Below are 14,922 nucleotides of genomic sequence, written 5' to 3' on the forward strand. Positions count from 1 at the left end.
TCCCTGGGTGGGTCAGGACTCTGTGGTTATAGAAACAGGACTATGAGCTTAAAATGAGGGTGCAGGGTCAGGGACGCTTAGGATGGACAAGGCGGCACCAGAATGCATGGAAGGAGGAGGGAGGGTGCATTTGGTTGTTGGGTTCTTTCTTGTGACTACATTTGAGCTTATTTAAAACCAGTATCCAGATTGGCAGGGAGAAGGCATATTGAGTACAGGAGATGGAGCTGGGGATTCCGGGATGGTGACAAGGGGAGTGGCAGCTGGTGGAGAGGGTATGGAGGGAGAAGCATCCTCTCACACACACACCACCCCCAGAGGCTGAGGAAGCACCTCTGCTGAGGGTCTGTCTTTGATGTGGGGTTGGGGGAGGAAGGCTGGTGGAGTGTGATCATACAAGTTTGCATGTATGAATGTCTGTATACAAGACTACATGTGGCCTGTTTCTGGGGGCAGGTCTATTGGAAACATGTCTTCCTGCAGAAAGTAAGTTGACCAGCAGCGGGGCCAACTTTCTTAGTCATGCTAGACAAAGGGGAGGCACATGAATGGGCTCCACCAGGCTAAGAGCCACCAGGTTAGGTCACCTTACAAAACCTGGGTCACCAAGTGGGGAAAGGTTGGATGGAACGCTCTGCACTCAAGCTGGATCAGGAAGCATCTGTGGCTGGGAATTGGGGTCCCCTATATGACGACAGAATGGCTGGGCACCTGCCGGCGATACTGGGCATACTGGAAAAGGACCCTGCGTGGCAGAAGCTTGGCTATTGCTTCTGAGCTCCAAGGGGACTGTGAGGGACTGGGAATGCTATGCCAGCTCCACATAAGGAAGTTGTCCTGTGTTCTGTGTGATGAATGATGGGGATGGCAGGCATTTGAGTAATAGCCCTAGGAGACAATAGAGGGTGGGATCGAAGCCAGGCTAATGGGAGGGAAGGGCCCAGATGGGACAAACCCATCACCCCCAACAGGTGGAGCCCGCTGACAGGATGTGCACTCACACCTGAGCTACAACAGGGCAGGGGAGAGGCCTTGGCAGGGCTGGGAAAGAGACAAGAGTTAGGGCAGCCATGGAAGTACTGGGTCCGACTTCTGGAAGGCTGAAGAGGGAATGAGGCTGGATTTGAAAGCTGAGAGAATGAGCTTTGGCTGGTGATGTTTTCAGACTATGCCGACTGGGGTCTTGAGGAACCCCAGGCTTTTCAGGAAGATGCTGCAGCTTGCTTGAGGTCAGAGGGACAGCGGCAGCCTCAGCCCATGCATATTCTCTTTCTTAATCTTCATCACCTCTCCAATGGTCAGGAAGAGTCAGGGACAGTCTTACCTTCTTGCTTCTAAGTACAGAGCAAGAAGAAGAAACTGCTTCAAGCCCCCGCCTGTTGTGACCATATACATCACTCAGCCTATGCAAACATCTTCTCTCCTACCATCAGGAGCCCCCTCTGTGTCAGATGGGGGGCATTGGGGTGATGGGGAGGTGAACCAATACTGGGCACAGGAGAGGGGAGATTGGTGCTAGGGAGCTCACAGTAGACAGCTACTACTGTCAAGTATGGGCTTGAGCATTGGGGTGCAAGGCAAAGGGAGAGGTCAACCCATGGAGGATGTTTGTCTGTACTCCCAAGAGCTCTGGAAGCATGAGACGGTGGAGATTCTGGGGAATGTTCTACTGAAGTACAGAGAGAGAGAGAGAGAGAGAGAGAGAGAGAGAGAGAGAGGAAGAGAGAGAGAGAAGAAGAAGAAGAAGAAGAGAGAGAGAGAGGGAGGGAGAGAGAGAGAGAGAGAGAGAGAGAGAGAGAGAGAGAGAGAGAGGAAGAGAGAGAGAGGAAGAGAGAGAGAGGAAGAGAGAGGGAGAAGAAGAGAGAGGGAGAGAGAGAGAGAGAGAGAGAGAGAGAGAGGAAGAGAGAGGGAGAGAGAGAGAGAGAGAGAGAGAGAGAGAGAGAGAGAGAGAGATGATTCCAGAGCCTTCAGGACAATGCAGGAGAGAAGGAGGTGAATAGAGAAAAGAAGCGATAGTGGCAGAGTACAGTATATAGCTTACCTGGTACCCTGTAATGTGGTCTCTTGGAGAAGGAAGAGACTGAGGTCTGCTCGATCATCTTAGGGTCAGCATGGAGCAGACAGAAAAGCCAGGAAGCCACCTGAGAGTGCAGCTTACAGAGACAGTCCTGCTTCCAGACGTAAAAGACTGCAGAGCTGATTTATAAGTTTGTAAATGATTCTCCACGCAGACTCTTCTAAGTCTAATCATATCAGATGTGGCAGGAAGTGCTCAGCTGTCCCATGAGGTCAGGTGTGGCACAGACGAGTAACTATGTGGATATTTTTGTGGCTCTTCGCAAAGGGCCTCCTGCCTTCCCCTTTCCCGTGTCTTATGAAATTAACTGTTTCACTTGTGGCCAAATTCTTTTTTGGGGAGCAAAGCCTTTCCTTCTCAGTCAGAAGTGAAATAGAGAGGTGTCCTTGTGACAAGAATAAGTGACAGTTATCTCATTGTGGTGTAAGTGACCAGCGAGCAAAGTGCGACAAGAAGGTGAGGGGCTCATAAAAGGGCGATGGGGTGAAGGCTGTCTAGACCATAGAGAGGTGGCTTTAAAATAAAGAGATTGTTCTAGAAAAGATTTCAGAAGCTCATGACTTACGGGAACATGTGCTGTCTTCTTTTTTTCCCTTTGGTTTGGCCCAGAACCCACACTGCCATTTAGTCTTGTATCTCCCTCTTTCACAGGATCTCAGAGTCAAGCTACAGGGCCTCTGTGTAAGTATGTTAAAGCAGAATCCTTAAAGGTGGCGCAGGGGTGGTTTAGGAACTAAACAGGGCTGGGAAGCCTGGAATGATCGCTGCACAAAATTACCCTAAATCAAATTGTCAGAGTCAATTAAAGCAGTAGCAATGATGAAAGTCCACTGTACCACTCGCAACTGCTTAACCCTGAAAGCTGGACTCCTGTTTACAAAGCAGAACTGGGAACCGAGGTCGGGATGGGTTCCCTGCCTGTGATGGATGTCAGAGTTAAGGTAGACCCGCTCTACTTGAGTGGTTTACTGCTACTAAGCCACTTAATCTTGTTGAGAGAGAAGATGACAACAGATCGAGCTTTGTATATCTTCCTCCCTCCCTCCCTCCCTCCTTCCCTCCCTCCCTCCCTCTCCCTCTCTCTCTCTCTCTCTCTCTCTCTGTATGTGTGTGTGTGTGTGTGTGTGTGTGAGAGAGAGAGAGAGAGAGAGAGAGAGAGAATACAGGTATATGAGTGTGCACGAGTGTATATTCCCCATGTGTTCCCGTGATGTGAAGTTTAGAAGAGTCAACTCGTAGGTAGCACCATCCACCTTGCTTTTGAGACAGGGTCTCTTGCTGGGATAGCATCCTTCAGGTAGGCCAGGCTGACTGACTAGCAAGTCCCAGGGACCTGCCCGCCCTTGCCTCTCCAGAGCTGGGATTACAGGGTTACATCAACATTCCAGACATTTTTAAACCTGGCTCTGGGGATTTAACTTAGGTCCTCATGTTTGCAAAGCAGGCACTTCCTCTGACTGAGCTACCTCCCTAAGCCCTGGTTTTGCAAACCTTAATTGGCTTTATTTGTAATGACAGAATCAGGCAGCAGTCCTGACCAGAAGCCATTCGGCCTTCTCCAGCTACCAGTCACGGTGGTACCTACCTGTAATCTCAGCATTTAGGGGGATGGAGGCAGGAGGATTACAAGTTCGTGCCAAGCTGGGATACACAGGAAGACTCTCAGAAAGCAAGTAGTACAATAAAATCCCACACAGACAGGTTTACTTCACAGTGACAGCAGGCACAGGCGAGCTGGGGACAACCTGACTGATTTGTGACCACCTAATCTGACCATGGTTTGAACAGTTGGCTGTCTGTGATTGATTAACACTCCCTCTGCTTTTTACACTGATAGGTTAGTTACAGTCTGTCCACATAAGAAGATGAGTTACAGTTCACTATGTATGAAGAATATTTAGGCCAAACTTAATTAACCTTAACCCTTTCATTCCCCACTCCTCACATTCCAATTTCCTTCTAGTTGAGTCTTGAGGGGAGGGGGCAGCCGTGGCTGGAGTCAGCTGCTCAAAAGCACCAGGAAGCTCAAAGTTCCAAAACCAGCAATTTGTCATGGGCTTTCCCTTCCCTCCCATCCTTTCCTCTCCCCTCTCTTCTCCTTCCCTCCCCTCCCCTGCTTGGAGGGGAATCTGGCTATGTAGCTCAGGCTGGTCTGGAGCTCATGGCCATCCTCCTGCCTCAGTCTCCCCAGTGCTGTGGTTACAGGCACACCTTATCATACATGCCTGCCTCCTTTTTTTTTAGAGAGTCTTACTATGTCTCCCTGGCTGGCCTGGAGCTTTCTATGTAGGCCAGGTTGGCCTCAACCTCACAAAGATCCACCTGCTTCTACCTCTACCTCCCTAGGGTTGGAACTGTATTCCATCCTTTTGGGGGGTAGGGTCTCATAGCCTAGGCTGGACTTGAACTCCTATGTAGTAGAGATGACTTTGAATTTCTAATCTTCCCACTGATACCTCTCAATAGTGCCTGGATTGCAGGTGTTTGCCACATGTCCTGTTTATGTGATGTTGGGGTGGAACCCTAAAATTTAGTGCATGGTAGGTAAAGACTCTACCGACTGAACTACAGCCCCAGACCCTGGTGTTCATGTTTTCAGAGGCATACATGCATCAGGAAATGCATGTGGCTGGGGCTAGACAGGGTAGAGAGGCAATGATGCCATTCATCCAGAAGGGATAAGAATATTTAGAGGCATCTGTAAAGGGCTGGCAGTCACTTCTGACTTTGCTTTGATCCTCAAGTTTGCAAGGTAACAACACACTTTTAAGGTCCTGATGGTTTCGAGCATAAATGAAGGAATCAAAAACAGTGAAAAGCCTGGGTTTGGGATGGAGCTCTAACTGGTACCCTACTCAGCATACAGCCTCACCTATGACCTGCACTGAGTTACACAACCACACCCTCATGAGGCCTTCTTGCTCACTGTAGGATCAGAACATTCACAGCACTGACTTGGCAGGATTTCTGAGAGGCTCAAATGAGACTCCATGGAAGAGTGGGAGGCTCCACCTGGGCCCTCAGCTTACCTCCCCACGATGGGACCCTTCTGTTTTACAGACTTCCTTCCTTCCAAATGGGCTCTTCCTTTTACCGAGTTCTCCTATTGGTTGGCGTCACTGCTCCAATCGTCTGCATGTCCTCATCCAATTCCAATCTCAGCAACAGAGAGTCCCCCCGCCCTCCCTCCATGAAGAGCAACCCAGCCTCTAAGGTGTCTCCCAGCAACACCATGTTTGCCTTCTCCCTGTACCAGAGACTGGTTCAGGAAAACCCAGGTCAGAATGTTCTCTTTTCTCCTGTGAGCATCTCGACTTCCCTGGCCATGCTGTCCCTGGGGGCCCGCTCAGCCACCAAGATGCAGATCCTCCGGAGCCTTGGCTTCGACCTCATGAGCACACCGGAACCCACCATCCATCTGGGCTTCGAGCACCTGGTGCACTCGCTTAATGTATGCCACAAAGACCGGGACTTGAGGATGGGCAGTGTCCTCTTCATCAGGAAGGAGCTGCAGCTGCAGACCAGTTTCTTGGACAGGGTCAAGAAGCTTTATGGGACAAAAGTCTTTTCCGAAGACTTCTCAGACACTGACACTGCCCAGGCACGAATCAACCGCTATGTGGAGAAGGAGACCAAAGGGAAGGTGGTGGATGTAATCCAAGACCTTGATGCTCAGACCGCCATGGTCCTGGTGAACCACATCTTCTTTAAAGGTGAAGTCGAGTTTCTCTTTTCTTTTGTCATTTCCTTTCATTTTTATTTACTTGGGTGTTTATCTGTTTGTTTATTTTTTGAGTCGGGTTCTTCTGTATTTCAAGATGGCCTCCATCATGCTGCTGTAGCTGAGGCTGACCTTAAATGTCTGGTTCTTCCTGCCTCCACCTCCTTAGTGCTGGGATTATAGGTGTCTTCACCACACCCCATTTATGCAGTGGGGACTGAACCCAGGGCTCTGTGCCTGCTGGCACAAATCTACTGCTGAGAGAGACACAACCCCAGCCCACCCCTGATTTACATTTCTTTTCTTCTTGGTGTTGTGTAGTCAAGGAGACCAGTATGCAAAACAAGTCCTAGACAGCAGGGTGTGTCTGAGCTCTCCTCAGCTTTGCAAGCAGCTACCTGTGCATCCTTGGCAGACTTCTGTTCTCTCTCCCGCTGCCATTCATTCCTTAACCTGGGGCCTCATTCAGTTCTGTCTTAGCGTGAACCAAGAGGCTGTGCTAAAGACTGGGCTGACACTGTGTTCAGCAAAGAGGACCCCGAAAAGTGCTCTGTTTGGGAGAAGATGAACTTTGCCACCAGTCCCTGCCTTCCTACTACTCCCTGTCAACTTCAGATCAGTGGCACAAGGGTCCCTGGCAGGCCAGTTTCAAAAGCCATCCCAAGGGTGAAAACAGCGGCAAAGGTTTGGAAGTGTGGTCAAGCTGGTCCATCACTCACAAGAGCTTTGCTATTTATGAAGACGCCGTCTTGAACAGCACTGTTGCTAAGCAGTCTGAGCATCTGTTTTGAAATCACAGGGCCCTGGGTTTCAATTCTACCCCTGCCTCTCTCTTGCCCCAGGGTGCTAAATGTGTTGTTGTAAAAGGTCTGCCAGGGGCTATGTGCCCCTCTGTTTCTGTCTGTGCTGCTCGGCTGGGCAGTCACTGAGCACACATGGCCTCACAGGGCCGTGCCCGACACGGAGTGTCTGGATGTCAGACTATGCAGGCCGCTGTGTCATGGTTTTTCCCACTTCCCACCTTTCCCGTGTGCCTCTTTCCCTCCCTCCATCCTCTGTTTACCCAGTTCATCCATCCAGCTTTTCTTCCACGCATCCAGTTTTCTTTTAACCCATCCAGTCTGCCCATTAATCTAGTTATCCAAACACAGAAGATAGGGAAAGAAAATTGAGCTGTGTTCCTTCATTGGTAAGTTATCTTCATCTGCTGTTTTATCCAGCTTGGTTTATTTCTAATGAAGGATCCTGCACACAGCATATGTGTCCACGTCAGTGTCTTTGGTTCCTGGCATCTTCACCAAGTCACTCACATCTTTCTATTCTCTGATGTTTCTCAAGACAGTGTATTAAAGAGCACTGTTCCGACATCAAGTGAGCATCAGCTCTGAAGACAGATATCAGTCACTCTCTAGAATACAACAGCACGTTCTCCTCCCCGTAAGGAAGACCCCATCCACCCAAAAAAGAGGGCTGTCCCCCAACTCCTGCTCTACCCCCCCCCAGAGACCAGTACCCTACATTATGTTTCTGCAATCTGCCTATTTCATACATTTCAAATCAAGTAAATGAAACGATAGGATTCCAGGCTACATCAGGCCCAGACTTTTGTATTCATGTTTAACGGTATCGTTTCCTTTGCTGAGGTCTGTTGTTCGTAGTGTCGATCCATGCCACTGTCTCAGTCCAGTCCGAGAAGCTCCTGGAGCACTGGCAAAGCTCCTTTATTCCGTTTTATCCAACTACTGTTTGATCCTCCCATCTTCTGATAGGAAACCATTTGTTAGTCTTATGGAGGCCACCTGAAACGGAACCAGTCTCTTGTGAATTTCCTTTGCCTTTTGACTGATTGTGCTAGGTCTGGGAGTGGAAATTGTTGACTGTTAAACCAGTTTGGGAGCTTCCGGGTGTTACTTCTTCCCATAGCCCCCTCTCCTTTCTCTCTCCTCCTTTTGGGAGTCCCATAATGTGTGTGTTTGCTATGCTTGGCTGTGTGTCCCAGGTGCCGGATGCGTTGTTTCCCTCCATCTTTTTTCTCGGTGTTTCTCAGATTACACACTTTACTGACACATTTTCTAGCTCACTGGTTATTGTCTTCCGTTAGCTCTGACTGGCTGTGGAGTCTCTCTAGAGAACCTTTCATTCCTGTTAGTGTATTTTCTAACTCTAGACTCTATGCAATGGCTTCAAATCATTTCTTTTATTGTGGGCAGATGCTTACTTAAAACGGTTTCTTTCAGTTCTTTGAGCATGTTCAAAATAGCTGCCTTGACATGTTTGACTAATAGGGGCCATATCTGGGCCAACTTCCCCCACCCCCTAATGTTTGGGGCATTCTTTCTTGTTTCTTTTCATATCCCCTTTTTTGTTTTCTTAAAAGTATTTTGTTATTTACTTTTAATTATGTGTATTCATTTATGTGTCACTTATTTGTACACAAGTGCAGTGGCCTTCAGAATTCAGAAGAGGGCTTCAATACCCTGGAACTGGAGCTATAGGAGGCTGTAGGCTGGGAGCGGAAGTGGGTCCTCCGGAAGAGCAGTGAATGCTCTTAACCTCAGAGCCATTTCCCTAGCCCCCTTTGTGTGTTTTCAGCACAGCACTGTAGACAATGTAAATCAATTCTAGACATAAAACCCCCCTTCCGAAGAGTCCATTCTTGGTGCTGTTCATTGTGGCAATTGTTTCCTGTTTCTTTCAAGTGAATTCTTTAACATCACAGATGTCTTCTTGTCTGGAAGATCCCCCAATCTTTGCAGTGGGTCACCGCATGCGCATTGCACCTCAACTAGGCAGTCTATCATTTTTGTTCGCCCTTCATTTTCTGTTTGTGAATCCCAAGACCAGCTGGCAGTGAGAGCTCCGAAATGCCTAGAGAGAGTTTCCAAGCTGCCAATAGCTCTGCTCATGTCTGGGTCTTCTGCATGCTTGAGATATGCTGGAAGTTTCCAAATCTCCTGTAAACATTGGATCCTTTAGACAATTTTGTTTATTTTCTGTTGTCTTATCTCTTATCCACTCTCTACGCAGCCAGGAAGTGAGGACATTTGGACATTGTAATTGCATTTGGAACATACTCCCACACCTATAGGCAGACCTCAATCAGTTGTGTGACCCCCATGCAGGTCATACCATGAGTTCTTCGAGAGTTCTTCGGTAATGACACATTGAACCCCCACCCCCGCCTTACTCTGTTCCTGTTTCTCTGGTTGCACTAAGTCCATCTGCAATCCTTCTAGACTACTGCTGAGCTGTAGGGTGGCTAAAGCATGGGCCCCGTGCCAGGAAAGGTGTCACAAGGCTGGCCATTCACATCAAGATTCTGTCATTTGTCTTGAATGAACTCTCCTCAGGGCGCCATAGGGCTGTGGCTGCCAGAGTTCTAAAGGACCAGGGCAGTGTTTAGGGAAGGGTAGATGTGTAGGGGTATACTCATGTTGTCATTTGGGTTGGTACGGGCTTCCTCCTCGCTTCTCAGTTCGTCCTCTTAAGCTCTGTGGTTAGTGTCTCAACTGTTAGGTACTGCCGGAGGTGTTTCAGGACTCCTCCTGCCACTGTCTTGGCAATTGTTTCTGGGGAAATGATATTTGCCTTGACTGAACTCCAAGTCAGATTAAATACAGACAGATTTTATAAGTCATTCTTTTGGTATTGTAGGAGGCAGGTCAGATAAAGACAATTCTTTGAGAATGAGTCTATGGTTGTTGTTGTTTTGAAATATGTTCTCTTTCTGTAACTTGAGATAGCTTCAAACTCACAATCTTCCAGCCTTGGCCTCCCAAGTTCTTGATTACAGCTGTGAGCCACTATGCCTGACTGGGAATGAGGTTGTAAAGTGTTCCAGCCCCTATGTTGATTTCACTGCAAATGCTGGTTGCTATTTTCCACAGCCATCCAGAGCAGAGAGTGGAGTCTAGAACCAGAGCACGCTAGAATACCAAAAACCTCACCATTCCACAATCATCCAGAACAAAGAATGGAGTCTAGAACCAGAGCATGCTAGAATGACAAACTTTACAACTTCTAGCCAGACACAGTTTTTTTCTTTCATGTTTTGTTTCTCAACTACAAGGATTTATATATTGTCCAGAGTTAAAAGTGAATTGATTCTGACCATTGTTGGCAGGGTGTGTGTGTGTACTGTAAGGTGTGCGTGTAGTATCTGATAAGTAGGGTGTCTCTGTATGTGTGCAAGTGTGTGTATGGTGTGAATATCTTGTATGGTGTGTGTGTGTGTGATATGATGTGATCTTTGGGGTGTAGTTGTGTGTGTGGAAGTGTATATGGTGTGTGGTATGTATTATAGCGTATGGTGTGCGTAGGTGAAAGTGCATATGAGGATGGGTGGGTGTGGCATGTGTGGGGTATTTGTGTGCATGAAAGTGTGGGTGTGGTATGTTTGAGGTATTTGTGTGTGTGTGTGTGTATGAAAGCGTGGGTGTGATATGTGTGGGGTATTTGTGTGTGTGTGTATGCAAGCATGGGTGTGGTATGTGTGGGGTATTTGTGTGTGTGTGTATGCAAGCATGGGTGTGGTATGTGTGGGGTATTTGTGTGTGTGTGTGTGTGTATGCAAGCATGGGTGTGGTATGTGTGGGGTATTTGTGTGTGTGTGTATGTATGCAAGCATGGGTGTGGTATGTGTGGGGTATTTGTGTGTGTGTGTGTATGCAAGCATGGGTGTGGTATGTGTGGGGTATTTGTGTGTGTGTGTGTGTGTATGCAATCATGGGTGTGGTGTGTGTGATATATTTGTGGTATGTGAGGTATGTGGGGCATATTTGTGGTGTGTGTATGTGGCATGTGGTAAGTGTGTGTGATGTATGATATGTGGCAATGTGGTAAGTGTGTGTGATGTATGATATGTAGTATGTGTGTATGGTATGTATAAGTGTGTGGTATATAGTGTGTGTTATATATACGTGGGGATGTATGTGTGTGCATTTGTTTGTGCCTCTGTGTGTGGAGTGTATGGTGTGTGGTGTGTATGTGTGTGTGTTTTATGTATATGTATGTGTGTGGTGTGTGTTACATATATCTGTGTGGGTGTGTTGTATGGTAGGTGTGGTGTGTGCATGTGTATGCATGTGTATTTGGGATTAAATCTGGGCCTGGAAATCTAGTCATAGTTGTTTTTTATGGAGAAATGAGTTTTTAGGGGTCCTCATCTCCCCCCCATCTTCACCTGGCAGACAGTAGGGATATAAACCCCTCTCTTCTTCTGCACTGACAGAACCCTTCCCTCTCTTCTTCCCTTCTTTCTCCATGCTAGCCAACTGGACACAGCCCTTCAGTGCCGCCAATACCATCAAGAACTTCCCATTCCTTCTGAGCCAGGGCACCACTGTGCACGTCCCCATGATGCACCAGACGGAGTTGTTTGCTTTTGGAGTGGACAGAGAGCTGGACTGCTCTGTGCTGCAGATGGACTACAGGGGAGATGCCGTGGCCTACTTTGTTCTCCCCGGCAAGGGCAAGATGTGGCAGCTGGAGAAAGGTCTGTCGGCCAGGAGGCTGAGGAAGTGGAGCCGCTCACTCCAGAAAAGGTGCGCACTGCCGTCAGTTTGCCAGGAGCTGTTCAGCCAAGGATGGGTGGGTGCAGGACGGGGAGTGTGGTAGCCGCCATTCAGGAATGAGTCCTGTGTGCCGAGCCTCCGCTGCCTGCCAGATGGTGGATCTGATGCTGTGTCCACGGACACCACAGTTTCATCACCCTCCGCTTCCCTTCCCCTCCCCACTTTCCTAGAGGGTAAGTGAGTGTATCAGTTACCTTTCCGTTAGGTGACAAAACACTGTGATCCAGGAAGAAGTCATTCACTTGGATTTACCGTTCCAGAGGGATAAGAGCGCATCAGGGCAGGGAGGCATGGCAGGAAGTGGTAGGCGTGATGATGGGAACAGGAAGCTGGGAGATGTATCAAATGCAAGCTTGAAGCAGAGAGTGAGTTGAGAGAAGGGTGTAACTTCAAATTATTTTTTTTTTAAATTCGGATTTATTTATTTTTATGTATATGTGTATTTTTCCTGAATGTATGTCAGAATACCATCGGATTCCCTGGGACTAGAGTTGTAGAAAGTTATAAGCTGCCATGTGGGTGCTCGGAATGAAGCCCAGGTCCTTGTGGGAGGCAGCCAGTGCTATTAACCCCTGTCATCTCTCTAACCCAATATTTTCAATGTTTTATAATATATGTCTTCTTCCAATTTTTTCTTTTTTATTAATTTTATTAATCTATACATTTTTTTCCTGCTCCCCTCCCTGCCTCTCCTCTCCTCTTCAACCCTCTCCCATGGTCCCCGTGCTCCCAATTTACTCAGGACATCTTGTCTTTTTCTACTTCCCATGTAGATTAGATCCATGTATGTTTCTCTTAGGGTCCTCGTTGTTGTCTAGGTTCTCTGGGAAAACTTTAACCTCTTAAAGCCCACCCCAGTGATGTCCTTCCTCCAGCAAGGACTCCCCCATAACCTCTCCATGCAGCACTGCCAACGGGGACTAAGTATTCTGATGCCTGGGCTCCTGGGGGACATTTCTCATTCAAATCACCACAGTGAATCACCAAGGCCATGCATGCGAAGCTATTCTGTCACGGTGGTGTTATATCCAAGTAGAGGTCACCCCAGAAGCCAAGGCGATGTTGAGTTTTATGAAATTATGTTTGTAAGAGCAGGAAAGCAAACCAATCAAGGTCTTGGTGCTCACTTGTAAAGTGAGGGCCACGGTGTCACTGAGTCACCGGACTTAGAGGTTGCTGAAGCCACATTGCTGCTTAGAAAGTAGCAGAGAACATGGGGCGGTTGTAAGTGCCTAATGGATAGTGAGATAGTTCAGTGGGTACCAGTTCTTGTTTCAGAGCCAGACAACCTGAGTTTGACCCCCCAATATCCCCAAGTTAGAAGGGGATAACTGACTCCCAAAAGTTGTCCTCTGACCTGCACAAACACACACACACACACACACACATACTCACATGCACTATTTATTGCACACGAGACACCAAGCCCCATAATCAGTCAATGTAAACAAATAAATTAATAAAAGTAAGAGTTCAGCTCCTTGTCAGTTGTAGGCATGTGCCGGTTTCTTCAGGAGTCACGTGTGGTCAGTGGCGATCATATTGAACAAGATGGTGTAGGCGTATTCCCAGCAATGGTAATCTATTCTGGGGGCTTTTGTCATTATGGGAGATTAGCGCGGCTGCTTGTCTCAGGAAGTCCTGCTGGGCACGGCCAGGTTATACGGTTGGTAGGTGAGTTGCCATCACTTTTTAATGTCACTCTGATCTCTGTTGTGACCCATGCTGAGCCATTATCTCATCCCTAGTTCTTACTAGGGTGCTTTATTCTGATCCCCAGAGATGGACTTGCTCAGCAGGGAGGCTCATAGACGGAGCAGCGTGGTGATTTGGGGCTGGCACGTGGGGACGGCTTTAGCAGTCACTAACGTGCTGGAGAAAGAAGAGTCTCCGAAACACCACATGGAAACCGACATGGGGACATTATGACCACAGCTGTTTCCTTTCTGTTCTCCACAGGTGGATCAAGGTGTTCATTCCCAAATTTTCCATTTCTGCTTCCTACAACCTGGAAACCATCCTCCCCAAAATGGGGATCCGTGACGCCTTTGACGCAAATGCTGACTTTTCTGGAATTTCAAAGACACGCTTCCTGCAGGTTTCTAAAGTGAGTTGCTAGAGATGCTTGTAAGAAAGTCCGTGCTGGAAGACAGCTCACAAAGGACTCTCACCTTACTGAGAAGGTGACAGACTATAGAGAAGCAGAAGCACTTAATGGCCAAAGGAAAGACGGAGTGTCCTGGCTGCCAGGCCCCGGGCTGTTATGGCTACCACAATCTAACTCACAGTACCCATAATCCCTCTTCAAGCAAATAGTCTGTGCTTCTTTGCAAAGGAGATTGGCTGCCAGCAAGCAACACAGTTGCCACACACTTGCTGTGGAAGAGCAGTGGGCATTGGGCTTCCTTTCCTTCCCTGCACAGTTGAACTCCCAAGCAGGTGCAATGACAGTCACTGCCAGGTGCCTGTGGATGGGGTGTTTGCACCGAAGTGGGGAGGAGTCTGGATGTAAAATTTCTGATTTTTGGTTTTCTTGTGAGGGACTGTTGAATTCCCTTCCGATATAGTAATTGCTGCCTCTGAAGACCCTTAGCCTGGCAGGTGACTCAGGCATTCCCATCCCCCACAGAGGGTCTCCTTGTTCACTGTCTAGCCTCTGTCCACATCCAACTTCAGAGCCAAAGGTTTTTGGTCCTTGACTTAATGTGTTAATTTGATAATGGACTGTGATTGTCAGATGTGGTTCTGGGGACATTTTTGTCACTGATCCCCAGGGAAGAAAGGCTGACAGGTCCCCACGGGATATGATGAACCCAGCATGGCTTTACCCAAGGGGAAACACTCATAAGCACCTGGGAAAATGAATGCTTGTCCTCACAGGTGGTTCCCAGCCCATCCCACAGCTTGGCTATTGGTCGCAGGCTGAAACCTCAGCCCTAGAAGAGAAAGTGGTAGCGGTCTTTGTTACTCCAGGCTCATGTCACAGCTTTTGTGGGAGTCACTGACATCTGCCCCTCCTTTCACAGGCCGCTCACAAGGCTGTACTGGACGTCAGTGAGGAGGGGACAGAAGCCGCGGCAGCCACCACCACCAAGCTTATAGTCCGCTCAAAGGACAGTCCTTCTTCTGTCATCTCCTTCAACCAGCCCTTCCTGATACTGCTCTCGGACAGGAGCACAGAATCGATTCTCTTCCTAGGGAAAGTTGAGAATCCCACGAAGATGTAGGTGGGATGTGAACTGTTGGCTGGTCCCACAATGGTGACACAAGAAAGAAGGCATGTATTGGATAGTGCTTACAGGGTGATGTCAAGACTTGCTTTCTTGCTTGAGGCCCACTTGACCCTAACAGGGGTACATTTGCCTCAGGGCTGGCACACTGAGCCTGGTCACCCCAACAGTGGTCCCTTTTACCTGTTCTCGTAGCCCTTTCCAATAGCGTGGCAGAGCAGGCAGGGTTCCATCCCTCAGGGCTCTTGGGAATGAGGCCACACAGAGCTCAGTGCCCTTTTACTTTTATTGCTGGCTTCCAGCACTGTATTCAATAAACCT

General features: G+C 48.2%; 1 protein-coding gene across 1 annotated transcript; it reads left to right on the forward strand.

Moving 5' to 3' along the window:
• The first annotated feature begins 5,153 nt into the window (after nt 1-5,153).
• Nucleotides 5,154-14,598, forward strand: Serpina9 (serpin family A member 9). Its single transcript, XM_057783353.1, has 4 exons — nt 5,154-5,790; nt 11,068-11,341; nt 13,331-13,478; nt 14,398-14,598. Exons 1-4 carry the CDS (start codon nt 5,154-5,156, stop codon nt 14,596-14,598), a joined length of 1,260 nt encoding a protein of 419 aa, XP_057639336.1.
• Nucleotides 14,599-14,922: the final 324 nt, after the last annotated feature.

The sequence above is a fragment of the Chionomys nivalis genome, chromosome 10 (genome assembly GCF_950005125.1).
Source record: "Chionomys nivalis chromosome 10, mChiNiv1.1, whole genome shotgun sequence".
In the NCBI taxonomy this organism is placed as follows: Eukaryota; Metazoa; Chordata; class Mammalia; order Rodentia; family Cricetidae; genus Chionomys; species Chionomys nivalis.

What these genes read in the sequence shown, in the direction of transcription:
- Serpina9 (XM_057783353.1), top strand. Translation starts at nt 5,154, where the DNA reads ATGGGCTCTTCCTTTTACCGAGTTCTCCTATTGGTTGGCGTCACTGCT. An exon ending in GAACCACATCTTCTTTAAAG is followed by an intron (nt 5,791 to 11,067) that starts GTGAAGTCGAGT and finishes TCTCCATGCTAG; the next exon opens with CCAACTGGACACAGCCCTTC. An exon ending in GCTTCCTGCAGGTTTCTAAA is followed by an intron (nt 13,479 to 14,397) that starts GTGAGTTGCTAG and finishes CTCCTTTCACAG; the next exon opens with GCCGCTCACAAGGCTGTACT.